At 40.6% G+C, this 16,052-nt stretch overlaps 1 protein-coding gene across 5 annotated transcripts in view; it reads left to right on the forward strand.

The window, feature by feature from the left end:
• Positions 1-16,052, forward strand: part of BBS9 (Bardet-Biedl syndrome 9) — a 222,502-nt gene that overhangs the window by 85,877 nt on the left and 120,573 nt on the right. For all 5 annotated transcript variants that reach the window (XM_083468777.1, XM_083468776.1, XM_083468774.1 and 2 more), the window contains 2 exons: positions 5,093-5,275; positions 13,439-13,661. In XM_083468777.1, coding sequence (XP_083324903.1) covers positions 5,093-5,275; positions 13,439-13,661 — 406 coding nt within the window. The remainder of the gene's footprint in view (positions 1-5,092; positions 5,276-13,438; positions 13,662-16,052) is intronic.

Raw genomic sequence — 16,052 nt, forward strand, 5'->3', positions numbered from 1 at the left:
TCCCCTTTGAGATATATATATATATATATATATATATATATATATAAAATAAAACATGCTGGCATCTGCTTTACTGTAGACAAGTTTATATGGGCAAGTTGAGAATTTGGTCAGCCAGAAAAGTATATACAAAAAAGTTATAAATGGCAAGTAAATTTTGATTGGCTTAAAAAAAGGCCCAAATAGGCTGCCTGTTTCACTGTCTCTTTGATCTTTGTATTGCTGACAATGTTCCCCTCATAGATTACTCTTGAGAAACATTTTCAGTTCTTTCTTTCATTTAAACGCTTTTGCAATTTAAGGTAAAACAAAGGAAATTCAATGAGTAGACAACATAAGTCCTGTTGTTTGGATTGATGGACACTGTGCAACAACCATCATAGCTAGAGCAAAGTCAGATGTTACACTTTCTTGTTATAAAAGCTGCCTTATGACTGAAACAGAGAAAAAGAAAAGCCTGGGCCAAGGAACGGACATCTGCATTGTTCTTGTGAAATTGTACAGAAGTTTCAAGCTGTAGAGTTATTCATGTAAATTGCAGGAGAAAAACGTTGGGGATAATTGTTTATAAAGCAATAATTCCTAAATGTTAATTTGGGGCAAATTAAAAGCAGTGATCCTTTACATATTTACTTCACAAATATTGGGAAAGTCATTGCCTAGTTGTACAGCAGGGCTTTGTTTTAAATTACGTTGTAAAAGTCTCTGGATAATTATTCTGAACATTGGTATATAAATAAGATAAAATTCACCAGGTGTAAGTCTTACTCTCCTGGGCTGAGCCACATCACATACATTGGACATGGGTGTGAGCATCTGACACCTCCAGGTACACAGTTCTCCTCTTGAGCTTGACCTCTATATCAAATTTTAAGGGGAAGGAGAAGAAAAATGCAGGAATATTGGTTTGTTTTACTTTCCAAGTAGTTTTACTTAGAGTTGACCCACTGAAATTAATGGGCCTAAGTTAGTCATGTCCATTAATTTCAATGCGTCTTCTCTGCATATGATTAACATCGTATAAAACCAAATGTAAGAGAAATCACAATGAAAGTTAGACACCATTCTTTGTTCAAATACTGATGTTCAAATACTGTATCACATTGATTCACTAGCTCAGGCATCCCCAAACTCGGCCCTCCAGATGTTTTGGGACTACAACTCCCATCATCCCTAGCTAACAGGACCAGTGGTCAAGGATGATGGGAATTGTAGTCCCAAAACATCTGGAGGGCCGAGTTTGGGGATGCCTGCACTAGATAACCCTAAGCAAGACACTGTTTCTCAGCTAAACAACTGTGACCTACCTTGCAGGAGTGTTGTAAAGATTATTGACATCATGTATGTGAAACACTCATGAATACTAAACAGCAGAATTACAATACTTTGATGCAACTGTGTTCATTTACTGTAGAATTCATTTACATGAGTAATTCTGGCACATTTACAAGTTTGGGATTGATTTTGCTCTGATTTTTATGAGTTGGAGACTTCCTTCCCCTTTAGCGCAATTTGCTGAGGCTCTACCTCACTATTTGGCTTGAGTACATACAGTATTTGGACGTAGAGCTCTTATGCTCTTTATTTTATTTGGAAGGAATAGTTTTTCGTAATGCTTATCAAGATTTCTTTGTTGCTTAAGTATATATTTACCTCTTCAGTAATTTGTGAATACAGTGGGAACATGCACACTCCTTTATGAAGCATCTGTGGAAGCAAACAGTGCTCATGTTCATTTAGTAGTTTTAATGGGATTCTTGTTAATTTTATTGTTAGGTTTGTTTTTTTACTTTGGAGGGAAAAAGCAAGATATAAATTTTAGTATAAGTAATTAAAGGTAAAGGGACCCCTGACCATTAGGTTCAGTCGTGGCTGACTCTGGGGTTGCGGTGCTCATCTCCTTTTATTGGCTGAGGGAGCCGGCGTACAGTCATGTGGCCAGCATGACGAAGCCACTTCTGGCGAACCAGAGCTGCGCACAGAAACGCTGTTTACCTTCCCACCGGAGCTGTACCTATTTATCTTCCTTCACTTTGACATGCTTTCGAACTGCTAGGTTGGCAGGAGCAGGGACCGAGCAACGGGAGCTCACCCCACTGTGGGGATTCGAACTGCTGACCTTCCGATCAGCAAGTCCTAGGCTCTGTGGTTTAACCCACAGCGGATACCTGGATATTTACATTGCTGTTAAATTAATATTTAATATTTGCCAAACAGAGGTATAGTCTCTTAAACAAATAAACAAACAAATTGTGTTAGCTGCTGGTTTACAGTCAAATACTCCTGTAGGGCCATTCAGCAAATCAGTTTTGACGGGGCCATCTTAATTGTTCCTCCTTACCTGTAGAACAGGGGTCAGCAACCTAAGGCCCATGGGTCGGAAGTGGCCCACAGAGGTCGTTTGACTGGCCCCCGAGCCGCCCCCGAACTGAGCCGCCCCCTAATGTGCTGCACTAAACTGGCGCAGCGTGGCGCGGGGACTTGCTTCCGCGGCACCGGAAATTGCATCCGCGCATGCGCAGATGCTGAAAATTGCAGGCGCGCGCGATCCAGCCCACGCAGGGATCTCCGCGGGACCGATCCGGCCCAGGCAAGATAAACCTTTCTGACCCCTGCTGTAGAAGTTCGAAGGAGCTTCAGCTTCAAGCTTAATCTGTTAATCCATCCATGACAAAGGAAATGTTCATGGCTGCCCCATTCATTGACAGCTCCTATCCGCTCAATTTTATTTTCTGTAAAAATGTGTACCCTGTTCTTTTGGTGTCTATGCACCACTGTGGGAGACTGGCAACAGTTAAAACCAACCAAAAAATAATATGCAATTCCGAAAGACAAACAAGCAATATAATAAAAACAGACAAGTGTCCGTCCGTCCCCCAGCACTGAGAAGCCTACCAGCTTCTACCAAGGACAGTTAAGGTAGAAAGGTAGTAAAATGAAACAAACAAACAAACTCTGTATCTCCACTAGAGGGTAGTATGGGTTTAAGAGCTCCGCCAAAAGAATTACGGTAGTATACTAGTGGTACAGGTTTTAAGAGTTCAGCCAACACACACCAACTGGCAAAATAGCTAGCAGCTAACTGCCTGGTCTGATCTCATTGCGTTCCAAGCTAGGGGAAGCAAAATAACCTGATATTGTGGGGGGTTGGACTAGATGACCCTTGCGGTCCCTTCCAACACTCCAGTTCCATTATATCATTGTGCCACACCGTTCCTTCGCCCAGAAATGCACTCTCTCTTTGGTCATGCCCAGTTTTAGCTCCAAAACCGGACCTAACAATCAATGGACCATGCACAGCAACAGTCCTAATAACACCACAAATTTCCTGCACGCACCACAGTACAACCCTAAAGAGGCTTGCCATTTGGGACTCTCTTGCCTCTGGTCATTATCTAGGGCTAAATAATGCTCATCACCACCACACAGCCAACAAACATATCAGATGAGGACTGAGCACATGACACCACTTGCAGGAGAAGAAAATAATTGCAACCCAGATTCAGGGGCTCTGAAAAGCTGCTGACTGTTAATGGGCAGTTACAGATAGGTAGCCGTGTTGGTCTGCCATAGTCAAAATAAAAAAATTCCTTCCAGTAGCACCTTAAAGACCAACTAAGTTAGTTCTTGGTATGAGCTTTCGTGTGCATGCACACTTCTTCAGATACACTGAAACAGAAGTTGCCAGATCCTTCTATATCTCAGCTATCTGCCAATCTCCCATTCCCATCACCCTTCTGAGTAATACCCCTCCCCACCTTCTCACTATATAGAATGATCTGGCAACTTCTGTTTCAGTGTATCTGAAGAAGTGTGCATGCACACGAAAGCTCATACCAAGAACTAACTTATTTGGTCTTTAAGGTGCTACTGGAAGGAATTTTTTTATTTTGTTAATGGGCAGACAGAAATGAAAGCAGGACTTAAGGAGGCAGAACTTTTTGCATTCATCTCTTCTATATCTGCTGTCCATCTGCTCCCTTGGGGGCAAGGAACTTTCCTTGAGGTGTCCACCAAGTTAGAAATAGGAATGAAAAAACCAACCCTACTTCCTGGTGAGAGAAACACTCCTACTCCAAATACGGGCTGGATCTGCTGGCTGCCAGTGGGCAGATTGCAACAAAATGGGTGGGGAGGCTCAAGATGTTAACAGTCTCATTTCACTCCATAAAAATTGTTAACTAAATTGCTTTCTAAACATTGCACCTCAATAATCAATATGTTGCACACATGGAGTGCCATAGTCTATAACCTTCCTGTAAGATAAACAACAGTAGGTTTTGTGTTTCAGTTTTAGCTCATAGCCATGTCTAGGAAGTGGAACCAGAACAAGAACATTTTCAATGATTAAAGTCCCCCTTCCCTTGGTTCTCTTTCCGATTGCGTTCTTCCACTGATTTCCTGAGTATATGAATGGGATAAAACAGTCTGCCAGTTTTATAAAAAGAAAAGAGCTGGCGTTTTGCTTCAGCACACCTTAAATTTCCTTTTCAAAATCTTTGCATGCCAGTAGCCATTCTTGTGCTATAAACATCAGTGAACTGATGAAATGCCAAAAATATCTACGGTTTTGTATAAACCAATATGTGTATAAATAGACTTAGTGAAAATGTTATGATAAACAGGATTAATTCTTTCTGTGCAGAAGAAATTGAGATGATAACCTAATTGACAAATAAATGACATGCCGTGGAAATTACTCCAGAGGGGATACTGTTTACACAGGGATTACCATCAGAGGTGGTATTTAAAACGAGTGTTTACAATTTGTTAAAGGCTATTATGTTACATAATGTACTGAAGATCAATCTTAGGGATACCATACTATATTGTATACATCTAGACAATGCAGGTTGTCTTGTATGTTGATTGTACTAATAGATTAATCACAGTACCATATGGATTTTAAATTCTATCTCACTTACAAGAAGATGGCAAATAATAACTCAAAACTCTATCTGGCTTATGTTTTTGGAAAGCAAAGTTCATCAGGTTCTTCTAAAGAAAACTCAGAGTTAGCCAAATGTAATGTTAGCAGTGAGTGCTTCAAAATAGTAAAAGTATACCTAACAGAAGTTTGTAATTCTTGCAGGTAATAGCTCTAGCAGATGCAGCTGGAAAAAATGAAGCCAATATGTTCCAGGCGTTCACAAAGTTAAAAAGTGCCACCCAACTTGTAATTCTGCTGATTAGCCTGTGGCAGAAACTGAGTGCTGACCAAGTTTCTATTCTACAAGCTACATTTTTGCCATTAACACAGGATACTCAAGAGCTGGTAAGAATCTACTAGGTTTTGTAAAAATGTGGACAAGTATTAAATCTATAGTTATGCGTTTCCCAGCATGTTCTGTTAACAGTTTTATTTTTTTCTTTCAACTAACTTTTTTGCTTTTGTTTTGATTTAAGGTGGGGAGTGGCAGGGGAAAAGACATATTTTTCAAGTGTCTTACTGATCCATACTAAATAAAATTCTACTATATTTTTAGCATACAAATTAGTCTTTCCAGCTGGAATTTTTCTTTGGGTTAAGTGTCTCTGTATCAGGGTGGCCCTGTCATTACGTAAACTGCAATAGACTGCTTCATGCAATAGATCCGGGCTGCTGTTAAAGAGCAGAATATTCTCATTTACGTTAGCTTATTTGGAGAGGGTGCCATTTGGAATTTCATCCTGATGCATCCAAATGTTTTGAGTCAACTTTGACATATCAAACCATTTCCTAAAGATGTCTGTTCTGTCCCATGAGTACCAAGGTCAGTTCCTTCATCTGGAGACAGCACCTCTTTTTGGTAAAATGACAGGGTCAACTGTTGAACTCATTGGCAAGGATGAGCTTCCTGTCTTTTGGACGCAGTATTTGTTTCTTGCAGACCTCCCTGGAATTCTACATTCCGTATTTAAGATGGCCTTGATACTTTCCTTTTTAAAAAAGCTGCTTCCCTTACTCTTCTCACTGATCTAATCAGGTTTCAGGAAGGGAATATAGGTAATTAATTATTATTGGTAGGGTTTGTCCCTAACCTAGAAAATAAAATGGTCTTCTCTAAGCTCCTGAAGAATAGCAAATAAGGCAACAGAAGAGCCTCCCTGTGAATGGGGGCAGCTGGAAGAGGGTCTCTGAAGAAAACCAGTGTGCACAGGCAGGTTGATGTGGAAGTAGTTTGGATTGACATCAGCCCACAAAGTATTCACAAAGTACTGGTAATTCAGGTCGTCATCCTTTGCATCCAAGGAGTGACAGTGTATCCTTACCTGAACATACTCTGATTTAGTCCTTAAACAAGGTGCTGGGGTGTGAGCAGCATTCTAGGAGGAGCTAGGAGCCAGGAGTTGGGATTGAAGAGCAGTCAGGATTAAACAGCAATTGAGATCAAAGGGCAAATCAAAAGGCAGGACTTGAGAACAAGCTAGAAGTCAGGGTGAAAGAGCCGGACCCAGAAACACACAATATTCAAGAGCTCAGGCAGGCCTTGTTGCTCAAGCAAATTTCCACTGAGATTGGAAGTCATGTTATATTTCTTGCTGTCTAGGAACAGTCAATGGCCAGCCTGGGTGGGTTAGTGAAGGTTATTCGCTGAGAAGCCGTAGTGACATTCCTTGGTCACATGGCATAGTGATCAGCAGTGCCTGATGAGGTGCAAATAATCAGATATCTGACGGAGTTAGACTTCAACATATATAGTAGATTAGTGCTCTTCACTTATTACAAATGCCTCAAACATGGGAGTTATTTTAGATATTGAATATTAATGTCCAGCGAGCATGTTTCATCTTCAGGCTGCAATCAGCATGGATAGGATGCCTGAAGACAACAAGACCAATAACAGGTTTTTCAGGACCCTGGAGAGAGCCCAGGGAACAGACCACTTGTTTGAGAGTGCTTCTTCTCAACAGAACCCTTTTATCCCTTGGCCTGACTACATTTATCAGTCTCCACCTTCATGATGAGGAGTGTGGAGTCCTGTAGAGAGAATCCCTTGTCCTGGAACCTAAGCACGATTATAATCCCTCAATGAGTTCACATAGACATACTGCCTGGGCTGGCACACTGATTCTGCGGTCTGTGAAGCAAATATCTATGCAGAATATTATGCCGCTTATCTGGGCAAATGCCTATCTAGAGCATCTTACAGTCAAAAACTGCTAAAGATAACAAGAACAGTAATACAAAAATTTTAAACTTTGAACTACCAAATACATATATTTTTTAACTTAGCTGGTCAAAAAAAATAATTCGGACCATCACTCAGCTAACAAGTATCACGCCTGCAAGTCCAACAGAAAAAGGTAGATCTTTAGGCCTTCTAAAAAGCCTGCAATGTTGAGATTTGATGCAAATCCAGTGAAATTCCATAGCTGTGGGTTTGTTTCAGAGAAGGCACTCTCCTCTGTGTTTCACATGCACCCATAAAAATATGACGCATGAAAAAGGTCATCAGAAATTATGCTAATGTGCACACTGTATATCTACCTATAACCTACCTATAACCTATGTGCACAGTGTCACAGGTTTTACTGTGGTTCATTTGGTTGTAAAAAGTTCAGTTCTTTTGTCCACTGTTGCTCTAGAAGCCAGGTGAACTGGATCTGAAAAAGGCTGGGACTTCAGATATCTGGAGTGGAATGGTTCTGAATGGTTAAACTTGTAGGTTTTTTTAATAAATCATACAATCTGCTTGGCCTTCTCTTAATGTAATGCTTTGAGACGTTTTCTACTAACAACATGGGGAAATCTGTTTGATGCCTTCAGACAAGAGGTGCAATTTTAGTACTTGCCCTTCTGTGGCCCCTTTATACATATATCCCACAATATGCAATGTCACATTCCAGGACATCATATATAAGTGGTGTGATGTGCTAAACTGAAAACCTGAAATTGGAGCAAAAAACCCCAAAATAATAAAATAACTCCCCCACTTGGATGCTGCAATAATTCCATACAGAAGTTATAGTACCAGAGAAATCTGAATGTAATTTAAAGAGAAGGGCGTTTCTGGTTTGTAAGGGGATGCTTTTGACATTCCATCAATGTTTTCAGAATGGCTTCTAGCTTGTGTTCAGATTTACCCCATGCAGTTGAGTGGCACTGTGGTCGGAGAGGGGATTCCAGTGATTTGTATTTTACTCTTTATTCAGTTTTACATCATGAGGTTGGCTGTATGTTGTAGTAGGATTTTATTTGGTGTAGAATGGCTTTTTATAACATTCTGTATGCTTTAAGCTGTAGAGAATTTTTATCTTCTGCCTAACACAAATAGCATCCTATCACATGGGTATCTGCTTAAATCAGAAACATGGCTTCTTGTTTTCTGGACATTTATTTGACATATGATTGATTCAGAGTTTAATTTGTATGGTTAAGCATCCTTTATTTGTATGTTTTCATATGCAACAACACAGTTTTGCATTCCTTCGGTAAAGGATTTTAGCATATTGGGGGGGTAGGTTGCTGTGGAGCTGTCATGCCTTCTGTTGTTTATCCAAGCAGGTTAGTGATAGAGAAATCTTTCTTAACACCAAAATAATTAATTTGTGTCTACAGTCACAGTTGACCTTTGATGGTGTTAATTAGATAGGGAAGCTTAGTTTTGAAGCTTAAAGCTGACACAAAGTGGCAAGAGTGTCTAGTCCTATCTGCCCTGCCATCACAGTAGACCTTTAGGAGACAGTAGCCATTTCTTAAGCATAGACAAAGCAATCTCCTCTTTAATACCGTTGACAAAATTTGCCCCATCCCTGATCCAGAGACCTTCGGACAACTTAGATTTTGCTTACAATTTTGTTTGCCTATTTTTAATTTAATGTTTTTATCTCTTAAAACCATATTCTTATCTTCAAACCAAATAATACAAATTATTGTCTTGGCATTTATATTTTTACCTTCTGTTGCCCTACAATCAATTTCACTGGGTTGATATAATGTGAAGGGTACTTTTTGAATTCAGCTTCCCTGTCATATACATTATGTGCTGTTTTGCACAGAACAACATGCAGAAGAAAATGAAGCTTTCCCCCCTCCCCAAACCCAGTAAATGAAAATATTTGTAATTTTTATTTTCTATCAGACAGAAACAGAATTAACCACAGTTGGCACTTGTGAACTCTGTCTTTTTTGTGTTATTTCCACTAAGACTTGATGTGGAAGCCAAAAGATTTATCAGTTTTTTCATGGTTTTCAGGCTTTAAATAGAGAGGTGCCTAGAGAGCAATTTCACTTACATGGAACACTTCTCATTCACCATCTTTCAGAGTTAGCTCACTTGCGCCTAGTGCAAATGTAACATTTCCTGATGGTTTAACCATGACTGAGAAATTGGTCTAAAATATTTTAGTAATATAATTGTGTAGCCATTTGGGTATGCAGTATTATAATACAATTGGTGTTCTGCAGTGTGACCTTGCACATGGTTACTCGAAAGTAACATCCATTGATGCTTACTTCCAGGTAAGCAGGTAATTTTTGCTTTAACAAGGTTTATCTTGTGAGTATGAACTCACTGCATTTCCATTCAACTTCATACATCTAATTAAGTAGGCTTCTGCTTATGAAAACTCATGCCAAAGTAAATTAGTAAATTCATGCCAAAATAAGCCAGTTAGCTTCATCTGGGAGATTCCGCTCTTGGCATGACATTTTAGCACAGAACTAGAAGAATGGGATCTGCAAACTAGAAATATAATTCCAGAAGAGGAAAGGACCATGCTGTGTGGGTTTTGTGCATCCTATTTTTAATTTTTGTTCCTGCATAAAAGCACTTGTATCTTCAGTACAAAGTAACTGATCTAAGAATTTGGACTGTAGTTGCTGAAATGGTTACACCTTTGCCTCTTCCTAGTAGAACTAACTAAATTATTAAACTCAGTACTTACAAAATGCATGTGACAGCCTCCACCCTGAGTCCTGTGCTGCTGGAATCCAGTGACAAGAGAGTGTAGCCCCCTGTATGTATGCCTGTCCTTTCCCTACTTAATAACTTGCTGCCAACAGATAATGGGGTATTTTTTCTACAATCAGCCTAAAACTTCCCTGGGTAGACCGTAACAGGTTTATGAAATCCAGTCTAAAGTTTGTTGTTGTTTAGTCGTGTCCGACTCTTCATGACCCCATGGACCACGCCTGTCTTCCATTGCGTCCCGCAGTTTCGTCAAATTCATGTTGGTAGCTTCGAGAACACTGTCCAACCACCTCGTCCTCTGTCGTCCCCTTCTCCTTGTGCCCTCAGTCTTTCCCAGCATCAGGGTCTTTTCCAGGGAGTCTTCTCTTCTCATGAGGTGGCCAAAGTATTGGAGTCTCAGCTTCAGGATCTGCCTCCATAGCCAAAGATGTGGTGATGGCTGCTCTAGCACAAGTAGAACCAACCTACTCATAAGAGTGATTGGGAAGGCAAGTGCGTGAATGACTGCGCCCGTCCAACTCTTCAAAAGGGGTGTTCAGGGGATGTGTCAAGTGTTGGGACATCATCTTAGCTTCTGCTTAGCATGTATCATAGAGCTCTGTTGTGACTTCTGAACTGTGTAATCTGTAACCAGATCTGTTTGGGGGCTGCAGTGAATTCTGGAATAAAGCCTTTAATAATAATTGAGCCAAGAATATCAGTACTCAATCTACGAGCGTCATGTAGCCACCATGTAGCAGTGATCTACACCTGCTATCTTTAGATGATCAGTCATTTAAACACAGTTTCTACATAGTGCCTGCTGGTGACTCTAATCAGACTTTGGTTTTAGTGCTGCCTATAGTAATAGCTTGTTTTCAACGAACAGTTGTTCAACAAAGGCAACAAATAGTTTGGGTTCAGAACATAGCAAGGATCCAAATTGTGAATAGTATGTGAGAGGTTAGTGTATTTTAATGGTGAAGACTCTGGAATGCACAACCTTTAAATTATATATGGGGTGATTAAAGCATTCAGCTAATCTTTATTTTAAAGACAGTTCTCTGACCCAGAGCTCCAAATGGGACCCAACCAGGGAAGCTGTTACATACTGCCTTTTTAAAACATGTCCCAAAACTGTATTTACCTTGTATGCTATTATATTGTTCACCAATGTGATTTACAATCCAAACTACTGAGTTCTTTCTTCCTCTCTGTAATTTCAAGGCACATAGTTTATCAAACAAAATTACTTTCATACTTTCGGTGTACGTGTGTGTGCTAATGTTTGTCTGCACTGATGACAACAATGTTAGCTCATGTATTAATCCTTTCTTTCATGATATGGGTACATTATTTTACAGTGGCTTCTACCCCCTGCACACACCAGCATACAATATATTATAGTAATATAATTTTGTAACATCGCAAAGCTGTTAATATTGTGGCATTAGGTTAAGAGCACATATCTGGGGGAGATGTTCAGACTGTGGGATCAGTTTCAGTTGCTGGGCCCTGATGAGGTGGATAAGACAGTTGCTGGACTCAGGCTTACCAGATGCCCTCTTCACCCTTGCCCATACTGGCTGATTAAATTTAGCAGGATTGATTAAGGAAGCGGTTAATGCCTTGTTACAGGAGAGAGAAATGTCCATTGTATTCATGGAAGCTGTGGTACATTCACTTTTGAAAATGTTGATGATTATAATATTTCATAGGGATGCGGGTGGCGCTGTGGGTTAAACCACAGAGCCTAGGACTTGCCGATCAGAAGGTCGTGGTTCAAATCCCCACGACGGGGTGAGCTCCCGTTGCTCGGTCCCTGCTCCTGCCAACCTAGCAATTCGAAAGCACGTCAAAGTGCAAGTAGAGAAATAGGTACCGCTCCGGCGGGAAGGTAAACGGTGTTTCCGTGCGCTGCTCTGGTTCACCAGAAGCAGCTTAGTCATGCTGGCCACATGACCCGGAAGCTGTATGCCGGCTCCCTTGGCCAATAAAGCGAGATGAGCGCTGCAACCCCAGAATCGGTTATGACTGGACCTAATGGTCAGGGGTCCCTTTACCCTTTATAATATTTCATAAAGAATGAAACGGGACATACAGGCTGGGAACTAACCCCATGCGCTAGGAAGGATGGGTTTGTTTGTTTTTGCCAGTTTTGTCTTCTGATAGCGTCCTCTACAGTCTGTCTATTGGCCAATAGGAGCTGATATTCAGGGGCATCATGGATTGCAGTGCAAGGCGGGCCAAAAAGCACCCTGTGTGTCCCTTGCTTCTCAGCCTAAGTCCTTATCAAGCAGCCTTCATGTTTCTCACAAAGAATGTTTAGAGGGAAACCTGTGCTAGCATGTAGGAGCTAAACAGGGGTCAGTAAACTTTTTCAGCAGGGGGCCAGTCCACTGTCACTCAGACCTTGTGGGGGGCCGGACTATATTGGGGGGGGGGAATGAATGAATTCCTATGCCCCACAAATAACCCAGAGATGCACTTGAAATAAAAGCACACATTCTACCCATGTAAAAACACCAGGCAGGCCCCACAAATAACCCAGAGATGCATTTTAAATAAAAGGACACATTCTACTCATGTAAAAATACACTGATTCCCGGACCGTCCGTGGGCAGGATTTAGAAGGCGATTGGGCCAGATCCAGCCCCCGGGCCTTACTTTGTCTACCCATGAACTAAACCAACAATTAGGCTTGTGACACTAAAATACTTAATTCATTATGGCATGAATTGCAGGGGGGTGTTGTGTATATATGCACCTGTGGGGGTTTTTATTACTATTAAATGGTCATGAAATGTAGGAAGGACAGCTTGTGAAAGTTACGTTAAACCTTAAATGTTTGCAAAATAAGCATAGTAATCATTCATAAAAGCAGTCATTGGTGATAATACATCCATTGCAGATTTGTTGTGTTAATCCTGAATAGCTGTAGTGGCACAGGAAACTGTTGTCTCTCTTCAAACCCAAACAGTCAAAATCTTGTTGATTCTAATTCAGCAATTTCATGCTGGAGTCTCTCTGTGAAGGAATTTCAAATATGTGTGAAATGTGTATGGAACTCAGTTCATGTCCAGGGAACCAACTAGCAGTTTCCAGTGGCTCGTGGTATAAGAAGTATATGTGCTTGGTCTCAGTCACACATGCTAATTTCTTAAAAATAAGAAAGATAGAACACAACCATTTCAAAACTGCATTTTGTTGTCGTTTAAGGAGCTATTTTGTGTGGAAAGAAAACCAGTATGAAGAACTGAAAAGTTACTGTACCAGAAAAACTGGAAAACCAAACCTATTTAATCTATTATTGTTAAATACTCTCACTTTTAACATTAACTATTCTGTATATTTAGTTCATTTCTTTATATTTAGAATCCTTAGTTTTTTCTTGCTGCTTGTTTTCATTTTACAAATATGTTTAGTAAATCGTTTAAGCCCATTTCAGTATCATAATTTAAACCTTTTCCTTTAATTTTTTTTTGTTTAATCTTCTTAGTGCATTCTTTACCGGAGTAAAGTGCATGTTTTTCATTTAATTTAGAAATATTTTTCTCTTTCAGGGCTGGGAAGAAATTGTGGATGCGTCTGTCTCTCACTTGTTGAAAACGTGTTTGTCCAAGAGTTCGAAAGACCACGCACTGACACTTACCAATCAGCTGTGTATCCCCAAGGACACTAATAAACTGAAGAAACACATAACCTTGCTCTACGATAGATTGGCCAAAGGGGGTCGGATGTCTCTAAATACAGACTTTGACTCTCAGCAAACAATGATTCCAGCAGGTAAGCAATTTGATATACATTTGTGTGCATCCTAGTTCAGAAATAAAGGAATGTAACTTTGGTTAGGTTTGCTGTTTAAGTTTCCTATTAAAATTGTCATAGTCAAGAGAAATGACTTTCCTCTCCCCCTCAGAAATTCCAGTGTAACCACTGAGTAAATATGCTAGTGCAATTTTGATGCCAAATATTTTTAGAATGGTATGTATTTCTTTGCTGTAGCATTAAATATGATCCATTATGTTTTCCTTCTAACCAATAAAAAGTGGATTAGAGAATAAAACCATTTTCGGCTAACGTTTGTCTAAACTCGATCACTGGCTGCCATATTTCAGGAACATAAATAGACTAATACAGAAGTTAATGTACCCCAGATGATCATTTTGTGCTGCCTTCAAGCTAACCGCTAAGTTCAGTTGAAAGGTGGACAAAGACATGAATTTCTTCTTTTTGGAGTTCCATTTATGCACCCAACTGGGGTTTTGGAGCCTGTTATAATGATCTCCCTGAATTTCTTCAAACTGTTTTCTTCCTGAAACTGTTTTCTGCCTTAAGAGAGCAAATGCAAGGAATCTATCCACATTACTTTTCTTTAATGTCTTCCCAAACCTTTATTGTTTTACTTATCTGATACAATATGTGGGCACATCTAGTAGGGGCTGGCAGAAAAGAGTGATTCATGGCTTGATATGTAAACTTTAGTGGAACTGCGCTAAGGTTAGATTCTGAAAATAGGCTAGGGGAGTTTTCCCCTGTTGATTCTTCTGAACTTCTCACCAGGTTTTGATATTGTGGTCTACAGCAATGTATTCCGCTGTCTTGAACAATGGATGGAGAGATAAGGGTTAGCCCCCCAACTTCCTTTCAAAGCAAACTCAGAAAGTAGCCTTAGGAGATCAAAATGTGTTCACTGCTGATTGATAGTGTGGCTGATACTTTTCAGTATCATTATGAAACCGTGGAGAGAAACCATCAAGGGCACTGTGTGATCAATATACTGATGATGCCCAGCTCTCTTTCTCCGGCTAGCAGCCAGGAGTTGCTCTCTATGAACCTGAGATTGCTATAGTTTAAGTGTGATTCAGCAGGCTCATACTGAATCTCTGCAAGGTGAAAGTAACATAAATGGGAATCCCAATGTTCTTGAAGATATGAGCTTGCTCATTATTAATGGCGTAACTGAGGTACTTGGTTCAGCTGGTGCCGTAACCATTCCCCAATTCCTTTTCTCCTTTATATTCACTCTTTTAAGCACAACAGAAAAAGCAATACAATACAATAGCTGTCATTAATAGGAGACATACTTACCACTCAGTGTCTGGGCGGGGCAACTCTGAATAGCAGATAACTAACCCTTCACTTGATCTATTTCCCAGTGGCCAACATGAGCATACATTTCTATTTGGTCATCAATTAGCCCTGGTGAAAACAAAAGCCGCCTTCCAAATGGCACTACTTGCACTGGAAACCTAATCAACCATCCTCTTAAGGATAGGATCCTCCTCTCCATTGTTCTGCACTGAGCACTCAAGTTCGAGATATGGTCAGGACATGGAACCTTGTTTTGATTGGCTCAAGCCCTCACCTCTATTTCCTAAAAGGTAAAGTAAAGGGACCCCTGACCATTAGGTCCAGTCGTGGCCGACTCTGGGGTTGCGGCGCTCATCTCACTTTACTGGCCGAGGGAGCCAGCGTACAGCTGCTCTGTCATGTGGTCAGCATGACTAAGCCGCTTCTGGTGAACCAGAGCAGTGCATGGAAACACCGTTTACCTTCCTGCCGGAGCGGTACCTATTTATCTACTTGCACTTTAACGTGCTTTTGAACTGCCAGGTTGGCAGGGGCAGGGACTGAGCAACGGGAGCGCACTCCGTTGCGGGGATTCGAACCGCCAACCTTCTGATCGGCAAGCCCTAGGCTCTGTGGTTTAACCCACAGCACCACCCGCATCCCTTTATTTCCTAAGACTGCCTTAATTATCCTGTGATGGAAAACATGAACTGTTCTACCTGGAATTATTTAATGTATCCAAAACATTCTTTCTCCTCCAGCCTTGGACTGAGTCTAGCTTACCTTTACTCTTAGGAGACCTCTTCTCTCAGGATAAGTCTTTTAAGCTTGTATTTCCAAGAGACCACTTTATTTATTCTTCCTGGATCTGCTCCTTACTTTCCAAGCTTTGTTCAGTCTGTTCGACATTTGTAGCGTCTTCACAAGATTGCTCCAACCCCAGCTAGCTCTCTCCCTTGTTTCCGTTGCATTTTTGTTAGTCTCTTCAGGTTAGTAAGGAACTAGTGGTGTACACCAATTGCAAGATTCAGTTTGTACCCTGATTTGGTGCTTTAGAAACAGCCTGATTCCATCAGAAGTGCTTCTGAGATTTCATTCCCTTCC

The sequence above is a fragment of the Podarcis liolepis genome (assembly GCF_965112155.1).
Source record: "Podarcis liolepis genome assembly, chromosome: 12".
Lineage (NCBI taxonomy): Eukaryota > Metazoa > Chordata > Lepidosauria > Squamata > Lacertidae > Podarcis > Podarcis liolepis.